This window comes from Siphateles boraxobius, unplaced genomic scaffold, assembly GCF_051911475.1.
Source record: "Siphateles boraxobius isolate OS27281-9 unplaced genomic scaffold, OSU_SipBor_1 156, whole genome shotgun sequence".
NCBI classification, from domain to species: Eukaryota; Metazoa; Chordata; class Actinopteri; order Cypriniformes; family Leuciscidae; genus Siphateles; species Siphateles boraxobius.
The window spans coordinates 620,001-632,500 of NW_027508762.1; the positions used below are offsets into that span (position 1 = coordinate 620,001).

The 12,500-nt window shown below is 37.6% G+C and overlaps 1 protein-coding gene across 4 annotated transcripts in view; it reads left to right on the plus strand.

The window, feature by feature from the left end:
• Window positions 1-12,500, plus strand: part of ube2q1 (ubiquitin-conjugating enzyme E2Q family member 1) — a 27,942-nt gene that overhangs the window by 2,407 nt on the left and 13,035 nt on the right. Inside the window, exons 2-8 of one of the 4 annotated variants that reach the window (XM_077230926.1) lie at window positions 1,024-1,128; window positions 4,524-4,646; window positions 6,443-6,499; window positions 7,896-8,048; window positions 11,299-11,383; window positions 11,472-11,532; window positions 11,626-11,716. In XM_077230926.1, the coding sequence (XP_077087041.1) occupies window positions 1,024-1,128; window positions 4,524-4,646; window positions 6,443-6,499; window positions 7,896-8,048; window positions 11,299-11,383; window positions 11,472-11,532; window positions 11,626-11,716 (675 nt within the window). Of the gene's footprint in view, window positions 1-1,023; window positions 1,129-4,523; window positions 4,647-6,442; window positions 6,500-7,892; window positions 8,049-11,298; window positions 11,384-11,471; window positions 11,533-11,625; window positions 11,717-12,500 lie in introns of all 4 variants that reach the window. The other 3 variants (XM_077230928.1, XM_077230925.1, XM_077230927.1) reach the window with 3 other exon arrangements.

Sequence of the window (12,500 nt, forward strand, 5' to 3'; positions counted from 1 at the left end):
AACTAACATGAACTAACAAACAGCAGTATATTTCTTAAAGCATTTATTATTGTTAGTTAATAAAACTGTTCATGTTGGTTCGCGGTGCGTTAGCTAATGTTAACAGATACAACTTTTGAGAAATGTATTAGTAAATGTTAAGACTTGATTAATAAATGCTGTAGAAATATTCTTCGTTGTTAGTTCATGTTAACTAATGAAACCTTATTGAGAGTAGCACTTTATTTTACGGCTCTGTTTCGCACATAAACCTTCCCTTAACTCCTGTAGTTTCCTTATATTACCAGTACTTTCCTGAGTTAAGTGCACATACTGTAAAATAAAGTGTACAATTTTAAAATGAACAACCTTTTCCTGTAGGAGGGTTTTTGAGATGTTTATATAGATCTAAATATGTAAATATGAGCATGTTTAATGGAAGTTGCTTAAATATGGGAATGTTCGAATGATGTCACTACCGGTCAAACGCTTAGACACACCTCTTTCTTCATCATTGTTATTATTATTATTATTATTATTATTTGCCACATTTTACAGTAATAGCAAAGTCAACATAACTCTGAAATAAAAGAAAACAGGATCCTCTGAGAAGAGGTTTACATGGACTCTTACAGGGTTCGTCAGGCGCTTTATTATGTAGAGGAACGGGGATCATGTTATGGGTTTAGCTAGTTTAAATTCTATTTTAATTTCGTAAACATGCTTTATCACTTGAAAAACGTGAAATAACCCATTAAACATGAAACTATTATGCAATTTCTCCTTATATAGAACCTTTTTAGTGTTCTTTAAAATTAGTTCTATGGAGAACCTTTACTGTAATGTCCAGAATTGCTTTAAATAATGTAAGTCATCTAAATGAACCCGTTCTTCAGAACTGTACGAGACGTTGAGCAGATGGAGAGAGAGATGACCTCGGCCCAGTCCGAACCGTTCCCTGGTTCTGCTCTTCAGATTTACAGTGTCGTATTGCATTCTGGGTAATGTGTTCTCCTGTTGTTCAACTCTCGACCCGTCTTGCAGGAGTCCTACCCCTTGACGTCCCCGATATGGTTTGTGGACTCCGATGACCCGAGTCTGACTCAAGTCCTGGAGCGGCTGGAGGACGTGAGGAAGGGAAACACGCTGGTAAACTGACGGTCTTCTCACTCACTGTCTAAAACTCTATTCATACGCCACTAGCTTATTATTATCCACAGTAAACATTACGCCCACTTTTACCTTCAGTAAGAAGGTCTGGGAAAATCACCTCAGGTAATGCTAATCCCGTGCTAGCAGACCCGCTGTACGTAAATATTTAGTCATTTCCTCTTTAAAAGTAGTTTTCCGCGGTTTTTCAAGTATGGAGACGCTTGAAAAAGCATTCAGTAGCGTTCTAGACGCTGGGACAGATCTGTGGCTCAACTCACGTGTTTCCACATATTCAGATCAGAAAGAAGATGGAAAGCACTTGTTAGAGGCACGAAATGCCGTCTAGCGTTAGCTAAGTGTCTATCACCAACACAATCTGAAGGTAATGAATACATCGTTCGACCGGATATAACTGTTTTATATATATATGTATATATAAATAGAGGTTATGTGTGTTTGCGCACGTGATATCAGGAAGCAACGTTATACACGCATGACGACAGGAGTTACTCTCCCACTTCTGCTAGTTTTACTATTAATATTAATAATGGCCATTAATATTACAGACATCTGGTGGTATAATTACATCCTGCTATGCTTCCCCTCTTTCTTCAGTGTGTGTGTGTTGCTGTTTGATCATGAAAACGCTCCAGTTCTTCTCTATGTCAGTGTTTCTGAACTCCTGAAACGCCTCCATTGTATCTTGAGTTTCTTCCGGGAATGAACACGTCACAATATTCCTCATTATAATAATTCATACGCAGAATAAAGGGGCGGGGCCTGGTTGAGTTAGTTAGTAGTGTGTTAAACTGGTGGTTATGGTAAGGGGCGGGACATTTCCCAAACACACTCGAAGCGCTCGACCAATCACAACACACTGCTCCAGCCGAACAATCAGAGCACAGTGTGCTTTTCAGGAGGAGGGGCTTCATAGAGACAGGAAGTAAACAGGGTTGTGTTTCCCGAAAGCATCGTTAGCCAACTATATTCACAAGTTGGTTATATTCAGTTCAGCGAATCGGTGTTTCCCAAAAACATCGTTCTAACGAACATTCGTAAAGATCTCGACCTGTGATTAGAAGAAGAGTTTCTGGTTTGCATTCGGACTCAATAAATCCTGATCTTGAGCCAAATAAGCAAACTGACATTCAGTACAATCTGTCTTTTATTTAGAATACGTATAGATGTCATTTAAGTTTTTTGGTTTGTCAAGAGATTTAAAGTGTTGTTTCTGAAGAGTGCACGTGTGTGAACGCTCTAGTGCGAGCTCATGATTGAATCTGGATATAAAGCAAAAGATATGAGAAAAATGAGAATTAGTTCTCAGATGACATGTCTGTAATTTATAGCAAAACATCTACTAATTCAATCTCAAATTATTCATGAAAAGAAGTTATTACCCCAACACATGCGTGACATCATTGTGACAATACGGTTTCGGGTCGTGACGAGCTAGCGGATTTCTCCAACGATGCATCGTGCTATAATAGTTACAGCGTTATACGAGAAACACTCGAGCGTTCCTGACAGACTGGGAAGAGAGGAGCCGCAACAATGGAGAATATGAGGAAAATAATCAACATTCAAGCAGGTATAGCACAAGACTTTGTACATAATAGATCCTCTTTATGTCATATTTAATTTCTCATGTCAAGTGACAGTAAATGAAGGTAATTAGCAATACACTCAATCTTAATGATGGTTTAGAGCAGGTGTTGTAATCACGATGCTTTGAACAGCAGTAAATAGTAATTACCAGTGTAGCTACACTGTAATCGAGTCGACCGTTACACAACACACTAAACAGTGTAATATGAGTGCGCACTATTCAGTCACACGCGCATGGCTTGAATCTCTTTGAGCCGTGCTTTTTATAAACTATTTGTTGTCTGTAATGGATTAACTGGGACACCAGCACACTTTTAGACGGACCGCATGCCTGATTAAAACAGGAAGGGGGACATTTGTCAAATCTTCTACATTTAAACTCGTTCTACTTGAAGTATTAGTTTCTACTTACCTGGAAAATCTGTCATCGTTTACTGAGTCTCGTGTCATTCCAAAGCTGAATGACTTTTGTTCTTCAACACAAAAGAGGGCGTTTGGCAGAATGTTTTAACGATTTTTAACGATTATATGATTTTTGTGGAAACCGTGATATATTTTATTTTTCAGGATTCTTTGAATAAAAGAGTTTGAAATGGAAATCCTTTGTTACATTATAAATGTTTCTACTGTCACTTTTGATTAATTTAATGTGTCCTTGCTGAATAAAAGTATTGATTTCTTTTGAAGCGCATCTTGCTGACCCCAAGCGTTTGAACAGTAGTGTGCGTATATTAAAGTGTCAAGGTTGATTCGGCTCCTCTCTTCTCGTAAAGCCTGATTTATTTTCAGTCAGGTTTTCATTATATTCGAGTGAAATTCTATCTACTTGTATTGTAGAGTTGAGATCAAGACTCACTGACAAGATTGGATTAAAGGATTAGTTCACTTCAGAATTAATATTTCCTGATAATTTAAAAGGTTTTTGAGGAAAACACTCCAGGATTTTCTCCATATAGTGACTTCAATGGAGTCCAACGGGTCGAAGGTCCAAATGTGAGTTTCAGTGCAGCTTCAAAGTCTCGACACGATCCAGCCGAGGAATAAGAGTCTGATCAAGACAAACCAGCGCACATTTATAAAAACAACATTTATATACTTTTTACCACAAATGCTGGTCTTGCACGTCCATGACTTCACGCATTACGTAATCACGTTGGAAAGTTGAGGCGGAAAACTAAAATTTTCTACTCAAAATCGCCCAACATCGCTTTTCCTCTTTACATTTTTTTTTTTTTTTTGTAAATTGCGTTAGTCTTTGTCTTTGCACTTTCGCTTTGTAAACACTGGGTCGGTTCTTCCGACTACGTCACGCTTAACCTTTCAACGTGATTACACAATGTGTGTCGCATCACAGCTAGTGCAAGACCAGCATTTGTGGTAAAAAGTATATAAATGTTTTTATTTTTATAAATGTCGCTGGTTTGTCTAGATCAGACTCTTATTCCTCGGCTGGATCGTGTCGAGACTTTGAAGCTGCACTGAAACTCACATTTGGACCCGTTGGACTCCATTGAAGTCACTATATGGAGAAAATCTTGGAGTGTTTTCCTCAAAAACCTTCATTTCTTTTCCACTGAAGAAAGAAAGACATGAACATCTTGGATCAGGAAATCTTAATTCTGAAGTGAACTAATCCTTCGAGGGTTTAATATGTGGGAGTTGATAATGAGGGTGTATTTTGCTCCCACATTTTTTTCTCTTTGCTCTCCTGTTTTCAACTTCATGGACATGTTGGTCAGTTTCGGTGTGATTTGTGAGCTTGCTCGTGTGTGTTTGTGTTTCAGCTCTTGCAGCAGCTGAAGAGGCTGATCTGTGATCTGTGTCGCCTCTATAATCTTCCCCAACACCCTGATGTGGAGATGCTGGACCAGCCGCTCCCCGCAGCGCCCCTGAACCCGGACCGCAAGGTGAACATCACTGGGGCTTTCGCACCGGGCCGTTCTAGGAACTAGTGATCGACCGATACTGGCTTTTTGATATATATTTATTTACACTTGTATCAAAAACCCAATATATAAATAAACCCTTATTTATATATTTACACTTTATATTTATTTTAATCAATATTTAATAAATGATAAATTAATTAGAAAACAAATCCTGAAAATAAACATACTTTAGATGGCAACTTCTTGAATCTCCTATTACAGTATTTTTCACAAATAAAGTAATTGTTTAAAAATATATGAATATGCGAAATAAAAGGAAGTTAACACTGTAACAGGGCACTCAGTAATCTGGTAATTTCATGCGCACTGGTAATCATATTTTTTTAAAATAAAGACAAGGTAACGCTAATTTTACATACTGGATATAGCACAGCATATTTTAAAATGAAGGATTTAAAGTGATTCGATGGCGTCTCGTGTGAAGCTGATCTTCTGTTCACATTCACTCGCTTCACACGGACCGTCACTCGCAGGAACACGTTTATATCGCCTACACATACACACTTCACAAGATATCACAGCTGGATTCCATTAAATCTGCAAGGTTTGTGAAATTAAATGTTTATTAGATATTTAGAGATTTGTTTAAATTATGTAGATGCGCATTTGCTGAATGTTGATGGTAAATGAGAAAGTATTTTAGTCTGATTGTTTGCCTTTTCTGAGAAATAATATAAAAGCAACGCTTTACTTTTTCGCATACCATTTACTTTGTTTACCAGTTCTGTCTAACAAAGTATTAGATGTTTGGGTTTCACTTTATTTTGATGGTCCCTTTAACACATTCTGTTGTCTATAAGTAACATTGCACCTTCATGTCTACTAACTCTCATTAGAGTATTAGTAGAGTAATCAGAAAAACTGATCGGCCGTCGCCGATATTTAAAAAATGCCAAATATCTGCCGATATATCGGTCGACCACTACTGGGACCTCAGTTGTGGTGACCTCAGTTGTGGGACTTCAGTTATGGGACCTCAAACCACCAAGATGGTTCCCCGAGAACTAATGGTTCCCTTAGGAACATTTTCCTGGTTGCATTCGCACCGCCAGTAGGAACTGGCTTGTTGTTGGGACTTTTATTTTGACGACGTGGTGGACCTTTATTTTGACGGCACTGAGAACGCCAGTGCTCTCTTTGTGTTCATTAGTTTTCGATCTGTCTAACAGTCCTGTCTCATATGTTATTGGATAGAACTGTTATAAATGGAAAGTAGACATTATATGAAAATATTTTTTTTACCCAGACAAGTGAATGACAAGCACATGAAAAGGCTCAATTTTGAGCCCTGATTTAATACAATTGTTGTGAAGATAGTTGTTTTGCAATACAACATCAACTCAATAATTCCCTGATGTAAGTCACTTGGGCCAGAAATGAAAGGCACGTATGATTGAGGCTGCTTGTGTTGTCACATTAAAACCAGACATGTCCCACGTGCTTATGAAGTTTTGTCTTGTATGTGAACACTGGAAACGCTCTTCACATGCACATAATACCAGGTTTTACTTTTAAGTGCATTAAATAATGAGCAAAAATGACCAGTAAAACTTAAGTTTTAGAATAGAAAACGAAATTGCGAATGCCCTTCCAACTCATAACATGCCATTCACACTAACATACATGCATACAACAGATAATTTAAATAGAATTGCACTGATACTCTGCTGTATATTGCCCAAGTACATAGTATAATGACAGATGAGCAAATAATTAATTTCTGATGTTTTTTTGACGAATGTTTTATCCTGTAGCTTGGGACCACGGATGAGGTCACATCAGAGGAGGAAGAGGAGGAAGAGATGGGAGAGGTTCGTATCCGGTTTCCTTAGAGATGCACCGATATGAACATTTTGGCCGATGCCGATAATTCTTTCTATTTGAAAGCCGATAACCGATATATTGGCCAATAAATCTAAATCCAAATTTTTAATATAATTTTTGAGAGTCTGATTACAAAAACAAAAGTCTCACCATTAAAAGCCATGACCTAAACACACAATTATAATTTTATGTAGCCAATATGACAGACTTGCGCTGCATATGTTGCACTTTACTGTACCGTTCCTTTTTTGAAGTGATTCCAATCATATTTCGAGCAACTCAAAACACTGATTATGGTGAACAGTGCGCATCTAAAGTGTCTCAGCTGAGGGAAATAATACATTATTTATCGGCTTTAATATATCGGCCAAATTTTCTTATCTAGCCGATAACATATATCGGCCGATACCGATAACATTATAAATTAACATATATCGGCCGATACCGATAACATTATAAATTAACATATATCGGCCGATACCGATATGGGGGCTGATATATCGTGCATCCCTAGTTTTCTCATGTTGTTTATGGTGATGTGTGATCGCTAGGGCTGGGTATCGATTCAGATGTTCCAATTCGATTTCGATTCTCGATTTGATTTTTGATTTCGTTTTTAAATTCAACTTCGATTCTCGATTTGACTCAATGAATACAGATTTAATATAAATCATATATTTAGAAAAAAGAACAGTGAACATAAGTTTACAAGTGGTTAATTAATAAAAAGAAATTAAGAGCCACAAACCTTTAGGCTATATTAAACTCTTTTTATTTTAGGTACACTTGGGTACATTAAAACATAACCCAGCTCTATATTTCAAATGCACACAATGAATAGACAGGATTTTGATGCGAGATGAAAAATTGATGCTGAAAATTGGACTAGTCAGAAAAGTCGCATGCTTTGATCAAACAAGATCAGGTTATTTTATGTTAATGATATAACAAACAGAAAATCTCACAGCATTAGCTGTAACTTGGAGGCTGCAAGCCTATTAACAGTGCAGGAAAACTGATACAAAAATAAAAATTCTGTCATCATTTATGAATGTATTCATCATCTTTAAATTCCTTTCTTCTGTTGAACACAAAAGAAGATATTTTGAAGAATATGGGTAGCCAAACTGTTTTTGGTCTCCATTTTTTTAAATACTATGGAAGTCAATAGGGCCCATCAACTGTTTGGTTGGAGAAGACTGAACATAAGATTAACGTTAATCTTATTACTAACGTTTGCGGAAATAATTATGAAAATAAATCGATTTGTGGACTTTGATAATCGATTTTGTCTCGACCACATTCTAAAAAACGATTAATCGAAAAATAATTTTTTTTGCCCAGCTCTAGTGACCTCATCATATATGTGTTCTCTGTCAGCAGGACATCGATCTGGAACACTATGAAATGAAAGAGGAGGAGCCAGTGGATGGGAAGAAGTCTGAGGATGATGGGATAGAGAAGGAGAACTTGGCCATTCTGGAGAAGATCCGCAAGAACCAGAGGCAGGACCACTTGAATGTAAGTGCTCATTCGGTAAGGTCACTTTCCTCATGTTTCGGGGTTCTGGTGGGGTGAAATAGAGGCTTTTGTTCGAAGCAGTAGTTTCACAGTCCTGATTAGATGGAGATCGAATGATTATGATGAGAAGGTTCAGTCTGATGGGCTTCAGAGTGATTGATGTAGTTCCTTTTGAAATGAATTGTTCATGAAGTCAGGCAAGCAAACTACTCTTCTGACGAAAGCTTCTGTTTTGAATCTTGATTTTGAGTTGAGATTTGATGACTCGAGACTTCAAAATTGACCATAGTCATAAAAGGAGATTTTTTGAATATGTATGAGTTATTTATATATATTTATTACATATGATATTAACCACCATTTCCAGAAAATTAGCACGATTGTGTTGACTTTATATGAGAGTTCAGTAAACAGAGTGAATATTTTGATAAGTGACATTTTAGAAATAACATTGTCAATGTTCTTTGATTTTGCTCTATTTCTCCAAGGACAATAGTTCCAAACAAGCCACAGCAAAAGAGTTGCGCATCTGTGGCAATAACGTACAGTGGTGTTTCGTCAGTCACTAAACTAATCCGGGGTTTTAAACGAATCGGTTCAGTGACTTGACTTACTTCCTTGACTGACTTGACTTACTTGATTTGACTTGACTTGATTTGACTGTCTTGATTTGACTTGATTTGATTTGACTGACTTATTTGACTTGACTGACTTGATTTGACTTGATTTGACTTGACTTACTTCCTTGACTGACTTGACTTACTTGACTTGATTTGACTTACTTGACTTGACTGACTTGACTTGACTGACTTTACTTGACTTGACTTGATTTGATTTGACTTGACTTGACTTGACTTACTTGACTTGACTTACTTGACTTGACTTGATTTGACTTACTTGACTGACTTGACTGACTTGACTTGACTGACTTGACTTGACTGACTTGATTTGACTTACTTGACTGACTTGACTGACTTGACTTGATTTGACTTGATGTGACTTACTTCATTTGATTTGACTTGACTTGACTTGATTTGACTTGACTTACTTCCTTGACTGACTTGCCTTACTTGACTTGATGTGACTTACTTCACTTGATTTGACTTGACTTGATTTGACTTGACTTACTTCCTTGACTGACTTGATTTGACTTACTTGACTTGATTTGACTTACTTGACTTGATTTGACTTGACTTACTTGACTTTCTTGACTTACTTGACTTGATTTGACTTACTTGACTTGATTTGACTTGACTTACTTGACTTTCTTGACTTACTTGACTTACTTGACTTGATTTGACTTACTTGACTTACTTCCTTGACTGACTTGACTTACTTGATTTGACTGACTTGACTTGACTGACTTGACTGACTTGATTTGACTGACTTGACTGACTTGACTTGACTTGACTTGACTTGACTGACTTGACTTGACTTGATTTGACTTACTTGACTGACTTGATTTGACTTGACTTACTTCCTTGACTGACCTGCCTGACTTGACTTGATTTGACTTACTTCACTTGATTTGACTTGACTTACTTGACTTGATTTGACTTGACTTACTTGACTTTCTTGACTTGACTTGACTTGATTTGACTTACTTGACTTGATTTGACTTACTTGACTTACTTCCTTGACTGACTTGACTTACTTGACTTGATTTGACTTACTTGACTGACTTGACTGACTTGACTTGACTGACTTGACTGACTTGACTGACTTGATTTGACTGACTTGACTTACTTGACTTGACTTGACTTGACTTGACTGCCTTGACTTACTTGACTTGACTTGACTGACTTGACTTACTTGACTTGATTTGACTGACTTGACTTACTTGACTTGACTTGACTTGACTGACTTGATTTGACTGACTTGACTTACTTGACTTGATTTGACTGACTTGACTTGACTGACTTGACTACATGACTTGACTGATTTGACTTACTTGACTGACTTGACTTGATTTGACTTACTTCACTTGATTTGACTTGACTTACTTGACTTGACTTGATTTGACTTGACTTACTTCCTTGACTGACTTGATTTGACTTACTTGACTTGATTTGACTTTACTTGACTTTCTTGACTTGACTTGACTTGATTTGACTTACTTGACTTGATTTGACTTACTTGACTTACTTCCTTGACTGACTTGACTTACTTGACTTGATTTGACTTACTTGACTGACTTGACTGACTTGACTGACTTGACTTGACTGACTTGACTGACTTGATTTGACTGACTTGATTTGACTGACTTGACTTACTTGACTTGACTTGACTTGACTGACTTGACTGACTTGACTTGACTTGACTTGACTTGACTGACTTGACTTACTTGACTTGACTTGACTGACTTGACTACTTGACTTGACTGATTTGACTTACTTGACTGACTTGACTTGACTTGATTTGACTTACTTGACTGACTTGACTTTCTTGACTGACTTGACTTGACTTGATTTGACTTACTTGATTTGACTTACTTGATTTTACTTGACTTGACTTACTTGACTGACTGACTTGACTTGACTTGATTTGACTTACTTGACTTACTTCCTTGACTGACTTGACTTACTTGACTTGATTTGACCTACTTGACTTACTTCCTTGACTGACTTGACTTACTTGACTGACTTGATTTGACTTGACTTTAAATATCCTGTATAGGTTTTTAGTTAATTTATGTATTTTGTCATTTAACCTAGATTTCAGCATATAAGCTGGCGTTGTGTTGAAAAACATTTTCTCCACATCTAATAAACAGACTAAATATAATTAAATGACACAATTTAATGCATAGTTACACATTGCATTTCACAATTTGACTGCACTGTAGCATTATATTTTCTTTTCTTTTTTAAATAATAATTATTTTTAAAAGAGGTAGCTTTAAAATAAGCTCTTATTTGTTAACATTAATGCCTGAACTGACAATGAACAATATTGCAGCATTTATTAACCGTTGCTTGTTACTTAATTAAAAGCTTCATGTTACTTCACAGTGCATTAACTAATGTTCAATTTTAACATGGATTGTTATTTCACGTTAGCTAATGTAATTAACTAATGTTAAGAAATGAAACCTGATTGTAAAGGGTTACAGTGAATCTGAAATATTTGAAATGACACGTCTTGTTTTGTTCGTTGAGCTGTCGGGCTCCCAGTGCTCATTAATGTGAGCTGTGGGATTCATGTGTGCATTGGGTCAATAATGCGTCTGATTGATTGGTTGAGTGTGTTCTCTCGGGTCCTGTAGGGCGCTGTGTCTGGATCAGTTCAAGCGTCGGATCGCCTCATGAAGGAGCTCAGGGAGATCTACCGGTCTCAGAGTTATAAAAACGGTTTGGACACCTGATAATATGAGTGAATGAACGAGACGCCACTGGAAGGATCGACACTCTTCTTATTCTGCTTTATTCTGTTCTCCAGGAATCTACTCAGTGGAGCTGTTCAACGACAGCCTGTACGAGTGGCATGTGAAGATAAGAACGTAAGAACTGGATTTTCCCATTATTGCTTGCGTTACTTAGGAGTTTTCAGAAAGCTGAGTGTGTGTGTGTGTGTGTGTGTGTGTTGCGCTCAGTGTGGATCCAGACAGTCCTCTGCACAGTGACCTGCAGGTACTGAAGGAGAAGGAGGGAATCGACTACATACTACTCAACTTCTCTTACAAAGTGAGTTCGCTGGACGTGTCTGTGTGTGATGGGTAGGTTTAGGGGTTGGGTTAGTGTGTGTGTGTGGTTGTGTGTGATGGGTAAGGTTCGGGGTCGGGTTATTGTGTGTGTGTGTTGTTGTGTGTGATGGGTAGGGTTAGTGTGTGTGTGTGATGGGTAGGTTTAGGGGTGTGGTTGTGTGTGATGGGTAGGGTTAGTGTGTGTGTGCAGGGGCGTGGTAGCGGGGTTAAAAAGGGTACCGAATCAAAAGTCCGTCTCCGTCACTCTCTCAAATCCGCCCCCCCCCCCCGTTGAAGTCGCCGCGCTCAAATCAAAAGTCCGTCTCCGTCTCTCTCTCATCCCCCCCCCACCCCCACCCCCAATATGTGAATAAAAAGGAAGTAAACACTGTAACAGGGCACTCAGTAATCTGGTAATTAATCAGTAATCACTGATAATCATATTTTTTCAAATAAAGATTTTTTTTTTACTTTGACTTTTGACAAGGTAACGCTAATTTTACGTACAGCACACAGTGAAAACGACATGAATATGACACAGTGGGCCACTGGATATAGCACAGCATATTTTACAATGAAGGATTTAAAGTGATTCGATGGCGTCTCCTGAAGCTGATCTTCTGTTCACATTCTCTCGCTTCACACGGACCGTCACTCGCAGGAACACGTTTATATCGCCTACACATACACACTTCACAAGATATCACAGCTGGATTCCATTAAATCTGCAAGGTTTGTGAAATTAAATGTTTATTAGATATTCAGGGATTTGTTTAAATTATGTA